The 17108-nt window shown below is 38.9% G+C and overlaps 1 protein-coding gene across 10 annotated transcripts in view; it reads right to left on the bottom strand.

The window, feature by feature from the left end:
• MAP7D2 (MAP7 domain containing 2) overlaps positions 1-17108 on the bottom strand; it is a 79194-nt gene that overhangs the window by 18533 nt on the left and 43553 nt on the right. For 2 of the 10 annotated variants that reach the window (XM_080576408.1, XM_080576404.1), the window contains exons 3-8: positions 15315-15478; positions 7416-7530; positions 6418-6516; positions 4573-4683; positions 3108-3230; positions 202-350 (exon numbers count right to left, since the gene is read on the bottom strand). In XM_080576408.1, coding sequence (XP_080432534.1) covers positions 202-350; positions 3108-3230; positions 4573-4683; positions 6418-6516; positions 7416-7530; positions 15315-15478 — 761 coding nt within the window. Of the gene's footprint in view, positions 1-201; positions 351-3107; positions 3231-4572; positions 4684-6417; positions 6517-7415; positions 7531-7717; positions 7942-15314; positions 15479-17108 lie in introns of those variants that run through there. The other 8 variants (XM_080576399.1, XM_080576405.1, XM_080576402.1 and 5 more) reach the window with 8 other exon arrangements.

Raw genomic sequence — 17108 nt, 5'->3', positions numbered from 1 at the left:
CTTAACATTGACTCCCAGGAGGAGGAAAACATTACAATGTTACTAAGCAGGAACGTGAAAACAACAGATGCATGCAAGACTTATTTTCTTACAGTTATTTCTTACAAAAGGGGTATCACTTTATGAACATAAAGTGAAAGTTAACAAGCAGAAGCCACATCAATTTACCCAGAAGTGAAATCAAGAACATTCTAAACCCACCTGAGTAGCTTCAGCTGCAGCCGCCCCTTTCATGGCATCCGAAGTGGAGGGTGAAGTTGCCTTCTTTCTGTCTGTGCTTCGGGTGGGGGAAGGCTTGTAGGGAGATTTAAGAGGACTAGCTGGTGCTACACGAGGACAGATATGGAATACTAAAGAGTTATAGTACAATAGCAAGAGTAAAAGGGAGCACAGACAGAGGAGGCAAGGGAGAGGAGAAAACAGCATACTTCTATGTTATAATCTTCAAAGGTTGTTTTTCAAGTTTTTTAAAAAGCATTTACAAATATCACATTATGTAACACATTCAACATAGTCCCGTATTTATTAAAAATGCCTCAACTAAAAGTAACATTCTATAAGTTTTTTTTTTTTTTAATTATCTCTAACGTAGCACTCATATACTTTTTGAATCACTTGACTGTGACTATGATTCTTTTCTCTTTTGAAAACTCTGGCTTCCTGTCAATATGATAAAAAGTGTAATAAAATAATTCTAGCTGGGTAACTTTTGAACAGATACTGTAAAACAGGAAGGGGGATAGAAGAGTAAAGTTTTTTTTTTTATATTTTTAAAAAGCCTAAACATGGCCAAGGCTCCTAAACATCTCAGTTGCTTTTCAGAATAATACTTAAATTATTTAAATAAATTCTAAACTAAATGCTGCTGTAGGTATTTCAGTTATTGTTATTAGTGGCAAATATGAGGTTTGAATAGGACACATGCATTGCACTTTACAAAGCAATTCTTTCTAGATATTTCTTTTTTATTTGCAATATGAACAGGGTTTTAAAAAAACGAGATATTTTAAATCTTTTTTTCATTCATATTGCTTTCTAAGATGAAACTTTCACAGACATATAGAACAGTCAACAGACTATATGCTTTATTAATACGAAACACGCAAATTGTAACCAAGTGACAGTGTTTACAGCCTTACTTTATTTCACCAACGTCGAGAAGGATATTGACTTTGGAAAAATGTTAATTACACACAAATTTTAAGGAGAACACTTCTAAAAAAAATATCAAGGGCATTCCTATATCATCTCTTATGATGCCTTTTTGCATGCTTTCAAGTTTAACTGGGGCTGTGTTTTTCTTGACCGACTTTCCAGCAACTGGACTAAAGTTCATTGAATGTTAATAAAAATGTTCAGAAAATTGATTGCTGCTTAAGGTACTTCTACTTCAAGCGTGACAAAAATGAATTATAAGCTTCCAATAAAAACTGTTTGCCTGAATATCTGGAGCTATATTAATAATGCTTTGCCTTAAAGAAAGTGTCTTAAAAGTGAGGATCCTCATTTCTAAACTTACAGAAAATACAGGAGCAGAGCAATTTCGGCCCAGACATGATCTCAGGAGGCATGGTATACACTATGAAAAATAAAGACCCTATTCCCTGCTCAGGAAGTTACTTCTGTTGAGAGAAGTACACCTCAAATAAGAGATCCTCCTTCAACATTTTTGCTGACAACTACAGTCAAAACCATCAATGGACACTGGGTATCGATGTTCTTTGTAATCTGTGCTACAGGTCGATCGCCTTGCAAAGAAATGACAAGAGGACTCTGGTTCAGAGTTGTTCCCAGAATCAGCATTCTAATTTCAGCTCAGGGAAAAGGCGATCTGCAGGCCAAATTGCATCCTTGTCAGACATGCCAGCGTGCTACTTTAAAAACTCTGTGATGAGGAGGGAGATAAGGCTGAGAGTTTACAAACAAAATGACTGGAGAAGGACAAAGAAAGTCCCTATTGATTTCTTCAATATCAAACACAACATAGAAAACATCTGTAGGTGGTCCAAGCAATTCACCTCAAAATTTTCAGCAGAATATACTGATCTAGTTTTGAGTAGGCTTTTTTTTTTTTCCCTTTAGTCTTGACAGTAGTTGCTCCCTGAACAGTAAGTAAACTGGGAATTTTCTCATGGGCAAAGTACTGTATGACAACATTTCTGCTCCTAGCAGGTGCTACCTTTAATTTAAAACCGAGGGAAGTAATTTCAGGGTCATTCAAAACCAACATCCTTATGCACTACAACAAGAAGTAATGCACAAAGGAAAATACAATTACTTTGTAATTAATTTTTAAAATGTTTCGTATTAAAAATCACAGATGTAGGACCTGAGCCTACTGCAATTACAACATATGAAAATATAGAACATGAAGATGGTAATCTATCTACTGTCTAACCAGTTTTATCCTTAAAAAGTTTCCTTTGGCAGACAGGTGTTTGGTTTGTTTTTATGTTGGTTTTTGGTTGCTTTTCTGCTTTTGAATAAAAGTGTGGGAAAAGCTATTAAACTTTTTTCCTTGTTTCTGCAAACACTGTGACAGCAGGCATAACTTTTTAACTAGGAATTACTCAAAGTCAGGCCCGTGCCTAAGTATTAGTAGGACTAGAAACATTAATTTTTCACGTTTGCAAAATAAGGAGTTTATTAAGACTGCCATTTACACATAGGAACAGTAATCATCATCCCTAATTTTAAGTTTCTTAAAGAGGAATATTTTCTACAACTGATACCTTCCAAATCAATGTGTCTATGTTTTTTCCTTTAAGTAAATATCATTTAGTATGTATATTTGTATGTATATACATACATACATACAAAAGTAATAGACATACACATGGAGTTAAAGCCAAAAAGGGATTTAACAGCAAAGAACTGTAACCCTGATAAAAATAGTAAAGGCTCAAATGGCACACTGGGAATTTTGTTCTGCATACTATTTGGATATAAAAGACGACAACAATACCATCAAGAACAGCTTAGTTAATAGTCTGTTTTGTGCTAGCATATAAATTGTCATTTGGTTGACAGTATTCCAATTTCTTTAAGCAACTACTCAAATGCAACCCAAAACATACCTTAATGGTTTCAAAAATTCACATTTTTACCTGGATTATTGTACTGCTCAGAAAGCACTAATGTACTTCTGCTTCTGGCTAAAGATGACTGTGTGGGAGTCAGCAGCCGAGAAACAATAAAGTTTTCCATTGGACTAAGATGCATGCGGTGAGCTGAAGGATGGGAGCAAATAAATTAAAATTTAAAATGCGACAAAACAAAACTATGTTAAAATAACAGAAACAAAACAATGAAATGATTAAATGAAACGAAAGTCTTGAAGCGTTTGAGATTTTAAGTATTTAAAGATAATTCTCATTCCCTCTGAAAAGGGATTTCTTGTTCCTCCACCACTTTAAATTATTTTTCAGCCTGTACAATAAATATAGTAAGGTTAAGACTATGTTGCATTTTGTTCTTACACAGAGTAGTGTTCCCATTCCACAAAATGGCGGCTTTTGTGACTCAGCATGAGAAACATTTGCTTTCTTCCCCAGTAGAAAGGTGAAATAGTTGGTGTGACAGCGCAGCTACACTCTAGTGTGCCAACCATACTGGAATGCATTTAAAATTTGCAGTCTCACTGCATTATATAAATCTTACTTATACAATATGCCTGCATTCCCTTCTACTCTCTAAATATAAGCACCAACTATATAAGAAAGATATTTATAGATGTTCTTATTGCATGCACATATAAAGCCACATATCACAATAATCTCAAAGCTATTGATGAGTTTTCACTAAGCAATTCAGAAATGAAAGCAAATATATTTTTCTCTTTTCATTCTAGAAATGAGCCTTTACTGTCTCTTATTTCAGTCAGCATTTTTTTTCTCAGTTAAAAAAAGGCAGAGGAAAGGTGGGAAGAGATAAAAAGAGACACACAAAACAAAACAGAAAAAATCCAAACAGTTCACAGAGGGATAAATCCTTCAGTCCTTTCGTCAGTCTTTAGCAACCACTAATCCTGCAAGATGATCATCTTTTGCTGAGTCTCTCATGGATCAGGGCTTCAAATCAAATTAAAGAGCTCTGAAACTCTGGTCACCCGACTGAGGTCTCCCAAGTGACTCATCAGACGTACCTCTGCCAATTGTACGTCCCGTATCTATTGTCCAGCCTTGTTTGCTTTGCTTTGTTTTTCATTACTTGGCTAAAAGATTACAAGCTGTAGAGTTATGGGAAATTGCTGCAGTCACAGCATGTACAGTCTTATTTGCTACAGTATCAAAAGTTGAAAAAGAATCAGTAAACAAAAAAAGAACACCAAAAAAAGCCAACACCACAGCATTTGTCCCTGGCCTAGGATCTCCAGCAAGGCAGCATAGTCTTGGGACAGGCTATTGAACTGTTTTATTGTATTTCATATCAATAGTTAACTTACAGCCCCCCAAGTGTTTAATGGCTTTTGAATAATAGACATAAGAGAGTTGCATAGATATATGGACAGAAAGAATTGCTTTTAAGCAGAAGGAGAGTTTATGCTGGCAGGAGACCAGCATTTTCACTTGCCTCTGTCGGGGGAATGTGTTATTGCCGCTGTGGAGGAGGAGAGGCGCTTACTGATTGGCGATTCCATTTGCTTTGGCAGGTTCATTGTAGAAGCTGAAAGTTTGTCACATGCTGCAGAGAGACGCATTGAAGATATTTGTATTCTTATCACGGTGTTGATAAACTCCCCAAATTAACCTTGCGTTTGTACTCATGGCCCTTGCCACTGATCACAGCGCTGGATGACTAAGGCATGAGATATGCTGGTTCCGACTGCCAAAGGACCAGAGTCTTTTCAGACATGCTTTGGGATGTAACTTTTCTGCTTGTGAATTTAACATTTCAGGTACATAACAGCCTGCGTTTTAGAGTCCCACAGGCGAATAACTGTGTATCAGGGCTGAGTGAGTGAAGCCATTCTGATACAAGATGATCAGTATGAGCACAAGCAGAAAATTACCTAAATAGAGGGGGGGAGAGCTTTTTGGTACTACCCCAAGTGTATTTTTTTTTTCTGTTATTTCTTCTCGCATACTGCTTGACAAAGCTTGTTCGAGCACATCTCACTTCCTCCCTTGCCATTTATTCAACAGAATGACTGGAAAATGCTATTCGACAACCATTATTACCAGAGCGTACTCCTCTATGATGATCACTGCATGATGCTCAGAAGCACAGCAAAGTACAGACGCTTTGCCCTTTAAATTTATTTTTTTTTTCAAAAACAAAAATACTTTCAACTAAAGACATATACATGGCCCCAATCTGCAGCACCTAAATTACTGCATTCCCTATAACATCCATAGAAACCCCCTCAGTGGGGTCTGCGAGATTTGCCTCCACTTACTACAGTAAACTACAATTCTGTGTGTTTTTTTTTTTTAGAAAAGCAGACAATGCTTTGCAAAGCAGGTAGCACACATGAGCTGCATATCCAAATCTTTGTACATGAGCAACGATTAGTACAAAAATTTGAATCTGTTTGCGCAAAAATAGTAGTTCTGCAAGAGCATGGGCCCAGCAACCAATAGGCTGCACTCTGCAGGAGGAATAGTCAAGCCTCGCTCCTCCTCCTGGGGGCGAGAAGGAACCTAGTTCTTAAAGCACTGGCTGCATTATATTTTCAAAATGTCACGTACATTTGAAATCAAAATTAGAAGTCCTATATGCAATTCATTCTTGATCTTGGAGCGCTATCTACTTCACAGTCCTTTTAGGGGGAACAGTTGAAAATAATAAAATAGATAAATCTGAAAACACAAAAGAAAACAAAAAACGATTGCCTAAACAAAAAGTCAACTATCTGAGTTTGTTACAAATACCAGCATGGCCAAAACCCACTTCAAGAGGCTGAAAACATAGCATAGCTGTTTATGCCAAGTGTGCTCATTCTGAAAATATTGCAGAAAAAGGCCCTTGAGATGAGAAAAGAGGACTGTTCTGATGAAACACTGTCTCCGTAACACATTTTCTCCTACTGATTTTTTTCCAAACAGCACCTGCACACGTACATTTGAACCGTAATATATGCATATTTATATTTACACACACACACACACACAAACACACAGAGTACCCACAGAATTAACAGAGATGAGGATCTGAGCTGTAGAAGTCTACAGTTAGTGCGAAAATCATGAAATGCCTCTACTGTGTTGGAATGTGAGGCATGCACTGCTCCACATGAGAAAATTAAAAGGAAATTAAAAAAGACACTTGGTCCACATCACTAAGGGTAATGCTGTAGAGTTATCAGACTGAAATAATAAGAAAACTGTGGTTAGGGAGGACAAGATCAGTGGATGGATTACGGTGATTAGAACAGTTATAAACGAGACACGATGGTACTGTGATTCTCTGAAATACCATTGAAGGAATCAGCAGGAGCGGTAGAGGTCACAGGGTCTGGAGGAAGGGTGTTGGCAGCTAAACCTAGAACAGGGGGTGGGGTATTTTCTGATTCACCTACACAGCAGAAAAATCAGAGCAAAAAGAGGTGAAAGAAATTACTGAATAAGTTGGGGGAGGTGAAATTAAGCATAAACTGCATCACAAAGACAAATCGGTTTCTTAAGAGTATGAAAGACTTTTTTTATTATCATGTATATTTAATTTTCTGGCTTTTTTGATGGCATTCCATGAAAATTAAGGCATGAAACAGTTTGCCGTTTTAGAGTTATATATACTTACACACTGCTTTAAAAAAAGGTCATTACCACATAAACATGGATGCGTTTCCCTATAACTACAATTTATTAAAACCTGACAAATTAAAATAAATTATGATTTAGAACAGAAAACATGCATATTTTTGAAATATAAAAGCAGTACATGACTGATTATGAAAAAAGTATCTTTTTCTGAAGTCAAATCAAAAAGAGCGACAGCAAAAGTATGCGGGAGAAAAAAAATTAAACTGAAGATGCTGCATAGTCATCTAGAAATTCCTGTTAGGTTTTTAGAAGTACCAAACAATACCAGATCATCTTTTGCAAGGCTTGGACAGCACTTAGTCCTTTAGTGAATATTAAATTTGCTAACTGTATGCGTGGGAAGACAATGCGGGGGAAGAGAATAAGGGAGAAAGAGCATAAATTTTGATTTTAGCATCTGTCATCCTCAAAACAGATTCTGATTACTCTATTAAAAAGATTTGCATTCCTAAAGTTAGGAGCGACCTTTTTTCCCCAGCAAGTGTTAGAGAGAGGGAGCCTGGCGAGCAATTACAAAGCATTTATTCACGCCCCGAGGCAGTAGCCCCTGCAGTACCACATTAACTATAAAACGCATCCTCCTTACTATCTCCACCACCTCACGCATTTTGCACTTCAGGATCTGCAATGCAGGCAGCCTGTTTCCCTTACCGTCTCTCCCTCCTGAGCCTGCAGCCAGTGCTCCTCCCCACGACCATCGCTTCTGCTTCTGTTCCAGCTGCTGGCTCCGTTCAAGGGACCGCCGCATCATGGCTTCTAAACGTTCCTGGTTATAATCGTACAAAAACAGAGAAAAACTGAAATCAGTTCTTTCAGGGCTTTTTTTATTTCCCGTTCCGAAACCATGCTAAAAATAAGCTGTTCCCCTGTTGCTCGACGGAGGATGTTTCCAGGAGCTTGTTTCCAATAGAAGAAAAAGGGCTGAATAAAGAAGGTATCAGTATGCTACCTACCTCCAGATATGTGTATCCTTTGTCTGCAAGCCACTGAGGTCACTACAGAGGCCTAAGTAAATAACACAGGTTGCATCACTGCCTAGCATCTGCTCCTGCTGGTGAGGCTGCTGCTGTGCTCTGGACTTAATTTGTATAAGAATAATGCTCGACAAGCATTAACTCCTTCTTGTCTATGCAGAACTCGAGATTTCTCCCATCCCCTTTCTGAGTACAGCTAAATTGCTGCAATGCCAGTGGCTCCTCCTAGCCACGCGGATAAATGATCACTTCAAACCCAAAGTAGGTTACTTTGCAGGATGGCCAATTTATTTATTTATTTTAGGGAACACTCCCTCTTTTCTTCCACTATGTTCTTTACAGTCTAGCCACAGGCATTTAAGAGCTGCTTCTTTTCCCTTTTTTCCCCCGTGTACTGTTTTAGTATGTGCCCAGACCACCCTGTTCTATCTTTTTTCATCAACCTCCACATTCATCTCCAAGGCTTGATGAGTTAGGATTTTCAGATGGGAAAGAACAAGAAGTCTCCTTCCCTCTCCAAATCCTGCTCTACCTTTAACTAACAGCTAGGTATGGTTCTGTTTCAACTCCACCACCTCCTAACTCTCACGGACCTCCACTCGGTTTTGTTACCACCTCCTCCCCCTACTAGTTTCTCCACAACTTCTGCTGCAATGATGTTTGCACCTTTCTTCCTCCTTTCAAACCGATAAAACCTGGGTCTTCCCCACCCACCCACCATTCCATCACTTACCACCTTCCTTCCTTCCTCCTCCTGGTACACCTTGCTCACTTATGGCAACCTCTTCATTCTCCTGGTTCAGCAACACAATCTTTACTCTTACTGCCTCCAGCTCCTGCCCCAATCATTGTTAACCCTTTGATGCTATTAGTAGTTTTGGTCCTACTGCTTACTTACTACCTTTGTTATATCCTTCCCATCTTGTATAAAATTCCCATTTTATTTACTTCAAGCTCTCTCTTGCAGGCTTCTCACCCCAGAAACACAGTTTCTGTGGTTACATCATAACCCCTTCCATTTCTACCAATCCCCTGTACCACCTCCAGAATCTTTTGATAGCTCAGCTCGACTGCACTGAAAGCCCTGCTGCATCTCTTGGCCAGATTATTTCTTCTCACTGACTTGTGACTTTAGTGTAGGTCTGCTACACCCCTTCCCTGCCATAGTTTAATCACAAAGTCTCAGTCATTGTTCAAGCACATCTCCTTCAGTCTCTACATTGATGTTGAGCCTGTATTCTCCAACAGAGCGCCTTCAGCAGACCAGACACGAACACCAGGCACCTCCAGTAACTACCATGTTGGGAACTTTATGCACACCATCCATAAACTTCCTGTTACCTTCCTGCAACCACCTGTAGTCACTGACTTTCAATAATAGCTGATACTCTCGCATCAGCTTCTGGACATCTGCAACTTCCTTTGTCTCTTACACGCCTTTGAGGAATCTCTTCTACTACCACGACTTCCAGTAATTTATTTCTGACCAGGATTTCCCACCTCAACCAACCCCACTATCAACTATCCACTGATTCCAACAGCAAACTACTACCTTTTTGTCTTTAAATTCTCTTAATTTTCTAACATATCACTTATACCATAAATTCCATTACAGATTCCTCCATACAAAGAATGAAAACAGGCGTTCAGCTCTGTTACCTTTTGGCCAGTTGACCTACTCTGCTGTTATAATTTCTGGTGCCATCTCCAGGAAGACAATCTTTTGGTCCCCTGTTCTGAGCTCACTTTACTTTTACCTTCCTTCTGTATCTGTAGCTCATGCTGTATCAGGTACATCAGACAGAGTGCTGAAAGAAGGCAGCTGCTTCCCCCTTTACACCTCATTTTTTTCTTTCCTTCTGTCTAGTCAGTGGCATCAGTGTTCAGGCAGGCAGGAATGCAAATGATGTCCTTCCTCCCTCCCCCTTTTTTTAAACCCCCTTAAGAGAACATGCACAAAGCATCACAAAGCTCAAGCACAGACCCTTCCGTAATAGCATAGAAAAAAAAAAAGAAGAAAACATGTATGGCTTTGAATGCTCTATCACTTCTTGTCCATAGTTTGGATGTGTAAAGAAAGTAATCTTCCAATCTTAGGAATCCAAAGTCACTGTCCTGTAGCTAGCTACAATCTTTCTTTCCTTACTACTAAATGATTTTCACATTCAAAATGTGTGCTGACTCAGTATTTCAACTTCACATTTTCCACTTTTAACTACACACCTCTCGACATTAATTTCATTCTATTTCAGTCCCTTTTCTGTACTCTTTCCAAACCTGTTATTTCAGTACCAGTTCTTCTCTGCAGTTCACTTCTTTTCATTACTGTTTTTCTCCTATGGCTCTTACCCCAAAATACCTTCCTAGCAACAAAGTAAAATGACCCTCCCACTTCTTTCCTATTAAGGTGTACAACTCTACAGAATCTTTTTTCTTTCCATATCTAATTAATATTATTACTCATTAATAAAAAAGATAGTGTGAAAGCAGACAAGCTTCAATTATCTGGGTGATTTATGACCTTTTTAAATGCTGCTCGGAGCAAAGCTCAGCAGTATGTTCCAGCTTGGAAACCACAAAATACACTTACACCACCTACTATGAGGGCATTGTTCTAAGAATCAAACCATGTATGATGAAATAATATAAAGAAAATAAATGATTTTTCATTTCATATATATATATGAAAGCTCAAACCACACACATCCTGAGGTTGAAATCTTCAATTACACAATGTGGAGAAGCCATCATTTATTCTCATTTGCAAAGAGCCTTTCATTAAAGCGCTACAGAACATAATGATTAAGCCACATGAAACCCTGCAGATATATCTTAGATAAAGAACAATATGAAGACCTTTTGCACAAAGAAAGGTCTGTTATTAAAAAGCATTAAGTTAGCACAAGACTGAATGCTAAAATTAAAAAGTCAAACAAAGCCAAAAAGACAAAGAGAACAACTGAGATGCACAGAAGCATAGCATAAACAACTCATACATTAATGATCTTTTTGTGACACAAACTAAACAGCAAGACAAAGCGTTTCTTCATCAGCAAACACTGTGCAAAACCCCTGCGATGTTATAGACACGGTACCTTCTTAAAGACATACCCCACCATCTGACCCTTGTTTGGGAATTCTAATTGCTATAGATCGAGAAAAATCTCTGCACTGGATATATAGTTAACTTCCACAAAAAAATATATAATGTACAAGCTTCACACGTGGGTTAACTTAAGAATGAGTAAAAGCATAAAAAGAGAGCCATCTACTGCTAGTAACTAAACAAACATGTTGTTTTCCAAAGCCCATATAGTTATTCATGCATGTTTTTCTCAGACTAAACAACAGAACAAACATTTGGACTGCCTGAATTAAAATACAAAACAAAAAAAAACTGAACTGTGAATACAAATAATTTGACTGAAGTACTTCCCTTTTACTTATGTAAAACATGACACAGATGCAAAAACAAAGAAAAAACAATTTTACAAGTATTATGACTCATTTTGTGCAAACAATTCTAAAACAATCTCCCTTAAACCTGCAATAAAACATCTAGAAGACCCAAACGTAAGATTAGAGCAAAATCTCTTCCTTTTCTTTCATATATTCATCAGTGCCATATGTAACTAGCTGTTTCCTGATCTTATCAGTTGGCCTCATCTTATATTAGAGAGGCTCCTCCATGTAACAACAAAAAAGCTCTGTTGTTTTCTACTTAAAGAAAGGAAATAAATTTTAGAAAATTGTTTTTTAACTACCCCTTCTGAATATAACTCATTTCTACCCCCAGCAATTTAAAATTATGGGTGTGTATAAAGAGAAGACTTGCACAGAAAAAGGGTGTGTGCATCAGAGAATAAAAAGATGGGACAAATGAAGGCTCTGCGTTACCGTACGTACGTGTGGAGCTGGAGCAGCAATAATGGCAGAGAGGGAGCACACGGCAGCAGAGAGGATGCTCATTATTACACAGAGGACTAAACTCTTCTCATGTCCACTGCAGAGCAATCAAGAGACTGCTTGCATAGCAATCTCAACCAGCTTGCAGCAAAATTTCTGTATTACTTGTGCAACTGAATTCCACTCGTTATATGAGCTGCTACAAGATGTTTGAAAGGTGTTTATTAACTACATATATTATAATCAGAAAAGTAAATAACTGACACTATACCATCCTAAGATTTTTCCACCTTGTGTTTAAGTGTTAATATTTTTTTTTTTCAAATGTAACAAGCACTGGATGTACACCAAAACAAACATCTAACTAAAAAGAATCTTCCTGGTGCTGTAGGATGTTCTTTTCCATTTAACATTGATCTGTTTAAGTTGGCGTGCTGGACTAGATTTGATGCTGTCTAGCTTTTTACTAGTAGCTGTTCGTTTAAACACTGCTATGTTGGTAGGATCAGTACTAATGTTATCAGTTCCCTTCTTAACAGTATCTGATGGTTTTATTAAAAACTAATCTTTGACTATATGGATGCTATTGCTCCTATTCACACTACTACCCTTAACAAACATCACTTGTGTTGGCCACGTATTGTAATAAGGCGTTTATTTACAGTGCACTTCCAAAGCACACGGAAGCTTCAAGGTGGGAAAAGGGAAAAAAAATAACCAAACGAGGACCAGCTTTGCTTTTATATAGCCCCAGCTCCAACTGGCTGCTTGCTGTTTAAAGCATCTCATTAATACCTTCAGCTGAACACCACCACGCTTCTTTCCTCATGGCTCAGGGATTGCTTACACTAAGGAGAAGGCAGCTTTAAAAACAATATGGAGGGAAGGGTGCTGCCACCAAATACCTCTCCAGATATGAAAGGTGCAGTCAACATAGAGCAAGGACTTTCAGCAAGGATTTTCAGAGACATTTATTCAGTTTCTGCCTCAGGAATTGGCAACACTTCCATTGTACTCCGAGGAAGCTCTAGTTGCCCTGGAGAAAAACTCTGCTAGAACACCTCCATTTCCATTAATACAAACTATAAAATTGCCACCTCTTATCTGGCAGTGGAGAGGGAAAAAAAGGCAAAATAAATCAAATTTTGGTCACCTCCTCTTTGACAAGTCCTTTGCATACAAAGCAGCTGAGCATAGAAAGCTCTAATGTACAAAATGAACCAGAGCCATTCACTTCTCAAACTCTTACAGACACAACAATATTTTTAGAGTGAGATTTATATAACCTGTTCCTGTCACAAATATGCACTGCCTTCTGCTGTGCTAAAAAGCAAAAAAAAAAAAAAAAAAAAGACCCAAGGAGGACATGAAGGATAACCAATAAAGCAGACAGCAAGGAACAAAATCTCTCTATTTGACACTTCAGACACCTGATGGGCAGGATTGGGCAGTGCTCCAATCCCCACCCAAGTAAACCAGTCTTAAAAGGAGAAACACCAAGCACGGGCTGTAGTATGCTGGCTCACTGGCCAGGTCACAAACCCACAGGGTGTGGGAAATACAGGCTCAAAGCTCCTCCAGTAAAGACAACCTCAAATGTCCAGAATGACTCAGGTGCAGTGAGTGATTTGCAATGCCCATGGAGCTGCGACTTCATCACTGTCCTTACTCAGACCTCCACTGCTACTGCATATACGGGATTTGAGGGGAGAAACCCGTGGCTCATCAGAGCTGGGGGGTGGATTTGGCAGATCCTTCAGTAAAATTCAAGTGGAGTTCGAGAAATGAGAGAATGACGAGTAACTGTGAAGCGAAGCCAGGAGGTGGTGGTGTCTCCCCTTCCCGACTCCTTTCCTCCCTCATCCTCCCGTTTTCTACAGATTATTACTCCATGTACCCTTCCCTCCTTCAGAAACTCCTGGATATTCCCATCCATCAGGTCTAATCCAAGCCCAAACAAGCACGCACCCTCTCCTGCCCTCCTGCCCCCATTAGCCCTTCCTCAGCTTCCTCAGCCCACACGAGGCTTTGGACAGTTTAAGCTTGAAGGATGGGCTGAATGAGCAGATTTTTGAGTGTTGGTATTCATTCAATGATCACAAGCTTGGAGGCAACAACCCTTTCTTCAGTCATTAAAGTAGTCTCCCAGTATGAGAACTGGATGTGGGGGAGCTGTTTAGGTGAGAACAGACTTGCTGATACTGGGGGAATAACTCCTGAAAAATATCACCACAGGCTTGGCCTCTTCTTACACCCACCTCTGGACAAATGCAGGAGGCCATTACAGGAGATGTGGCTCCCCTCAGAACAGACCTTTGGGTCTGACCTGACACAGCCTCTCTCACGTCTTACAACCCACACTCCGATTTCTCCAGCGTGGGTAAATCATGCAGGCAGGCAAAGCAGGCAAGCTGTGCACATTGCCCACACCTCTCCCCTTCCCTGCTCCCCTCCAGTGCAATTTTTGAGGACAGGGATTTGGAAGTGTTTGTACTTGCCACTTTCCTCTACGTCCCCCATGAAGGAGATCAATTTTGCTTAGCTCCAAAAGGTTATCACAGCTGGAAGCACTGGGGAAGGAGAACATCAGGTCAATGATGTTACCGTGGAAGGAGATAGACCTCCTAAGCCTTTGTTTCCGTTTTTGTCATCCTTCGCAACAAAATTTGAAATGATTCACATGACAAAACATTTTAAAATGAATTCTCAGCTATTATGCAGAAGCCAGAAACAGTATGTTACAGTTGAAAGAGGAATGGCAGGATATAATTTACTGTAACCTGAAAAGAAAATTAAGAATCAAACACAGAAGGAAAAAAAAAAGCACACACACACACAAAGAATTGTGTTATTCTGATCCCACGTGGAAATATTTTATCTCGTTTGCAAATATATTTGATCAAAAGGTGTGTGGGTGTGGGTGGGTAGGGGGTTAATAAAGGCAGATTTCTATAGCCTTTTTTTTTTTTTTTAAATCCCTAAACCACTGCCCCTTTTTCCAAAAATCATTAATTCTTTATCAGTTGCAGTCGCAGTGCTGGTGTTTTCTACAGAATGTGGTGAAGGGAGACACACACACACATTACAATCAGAAATCAGCATCAGAAATTGGACCCACTAGAGCAAAAAAAAGAACCTTAAATGATCTCAGTGGAGAAAGTAGAAGAGAGGTATGATTATTTCTGTTCTACAAATTTAAATCAGACTAGATTCGTCACTACTTTAAGAATTTCTGATTATATGTTACCAAGGAAAAAAAATACTCATTTGTTTACACTGCCTGTGCAACTGAAATTGTATTTATGAAAGTGTAAATAAAATCTTGTCAATTTATGGAAACACTCATCTTTAAAAGCTACCTTCTGAGACGTTGCTGCTTTATCATCTGACAATCAGAATCCCAAATATATTAGTGTAAGTAGATGACTATTTTGTAAGATCAGACAAAAATCAACAGACAAAATCTTGGAAAAATGTTTTCGATGTACAAGCAGTAGTAGAGTATTTATGGCTGTGGTGATGCATGGGTGCAGTTCACAAAGTATGTCCATAAGTCTCTGGGACAAAAAAAAAGAAAAAAGAGAGAAACCTGCTGTGCACATCAATATTCCACTATCTGTAGTGCTAACAGATACAGTTGCTCTGCTGTATGAATCCCAGTGGACCTTACCTCCTCCTCTTTAAGCTTTTGCCTCCGCTTTTCTTCGACAGCTGCTCTCTTCTGCTCCTCTCTCTGCCTCTGTTCCTCCAACCTTCTCCATCGTTCCTCCACTTGCTTTTCATATTGAAGTTTTGCTCTCCTCTCCTTCTCCAGTATCTGCTGTTCTCTAGCAGCTTAGGCAGAGAAAAACACGTGTTTCACTTAATGCAAATTTTCTCCTACTTTAAAATTACTTGATAGCATGACACAATAGAGTAAAATAACAAACACGTATACAGGCTCTTTTAGTGCACTAAGATTAAAAATACAGTGCATAGAAATGCTTAAATGATTAATAAATTCAACTGATACACTAATTAATATGGAAGCCCTTCGTACATAAGGTGACAATTTGTTCCCCAACTTGTGTAAAGACAGTGTGCATAATATTTAACAATTCTTTTATATATACATAAATATACATAAATCCTTCTAATCCTCTGTAGCTCAAAGCCAATTTTTTTTTTCAGACATAACAAATGTTCCCACTAGGTTCTGAAGTGAATCAATTTCTTATGTTGAAGCAAAAGCCCTTGGAATTTCTTTAAAACTATGTTTCTCTTTACAGGGCTACCTTCAAAATAAATACATAAAAATAGAAGCTAAACTTCCCATGAAGCTTTGAAAATACACCATTCTGTTCATAATTTGATGCTATGCTGTTATAGACTCCAGGCAGTAAAAGAAAATATTTTTTTTATTACTGAGAGTTTGTCCAGTTGTTTCTTCCAACTAGAGTCATAATCCCCTTGAGACATTACCTTGTTGTTACAGAAATTCAGACTGCAACATTACAAACAGGACTGTTGCTTCAGGTTTACACAGGGCGCATAAGTAACAGAAGTTAATGTGACAAACGGTGAAGAAAAACCCAGTTCTGGTGCAAGTGCATTCCATAAAAGGCACGAAAGAGGTCAGTAAGCATGCCTTCATACACACAGACCTGTAATGTCATACCAACATACATACAGCCAATATGAAGGAGAGAATATTATCACAGCTGCCAGGCTAAGAACTTGAAAGTTATGGAAATCCTGAATTAGCATGGTTTATACAAGAGCTGGTCCTTCATTCTGCTCATCTGTTCAGCCCCAGTCGACTTTTTCAGTCACTGTTTCCCTGTCCAGCAAATTATCACCCTTCAAGCATTCTCGCTTTCAGCTTCTTCCCTTCAGTCCTAGGCTCTTGCTGAGCTATCTCAATTCCCTCTTCGTAGATCAGCCTTTTGCCCTCAGCTCCTTGCCCCCCAGCTCTTTAACCACAGCTGTGGCCTTCAGTCCCTTCTAGTATCGCTCTGTCACCAAGTCAGAGTCCCCCAACACCAGATCCTTTCCCAGCAGACGCATTTCTTCCTCTTGAATACCAGACCCTTGTAAGATACTTCCTCGTGTCCAACCTGCTTTACAAAATGCCTTCTGCCTTATTCTCGTTAGTAGTATGGTTGGGGCTGTCTTCCCCTTTAGTCTTGTGAGAACTCACTAGTTTTCTTCCACTGCAGGGCAGGTCAACATGAGAGGGGTGTTAGTGCTGCAGGTGAGCCTGGACTCTTAAGAATGAAGACTTGGATTTGTCAGCAAGTAGTTACCTCAGAGACAGTGGAAAACAAGTGACCGGTCACTAATTATTGATGACTACTAGCCATGTTACGTAGAACAGGTGAAAACAGCATGCTGGAGTTGATAAAAACCAAAAATAGAGTAAGGTGTCCAGAGATTGTGCTAAAATTACCTTTTGAGTATGTAGGTGAAACCCGGGACACATTCT

The sequence above is a fragment of the Anser brachyrhynchus genome (assembly GCF_964034855.1).
Source record: "Anser brachyrhynchus genome assembly, chromosome: 1".
Lineage (NCBI taxonomy): Eukaryota > Metazoa > Chordata > Aves > Anseriformes > Anatidae > Anser > Anser brachyrhynchus.
This window is presented reverse-complemented; position numbering and strand designations above follow the sequence as displayed.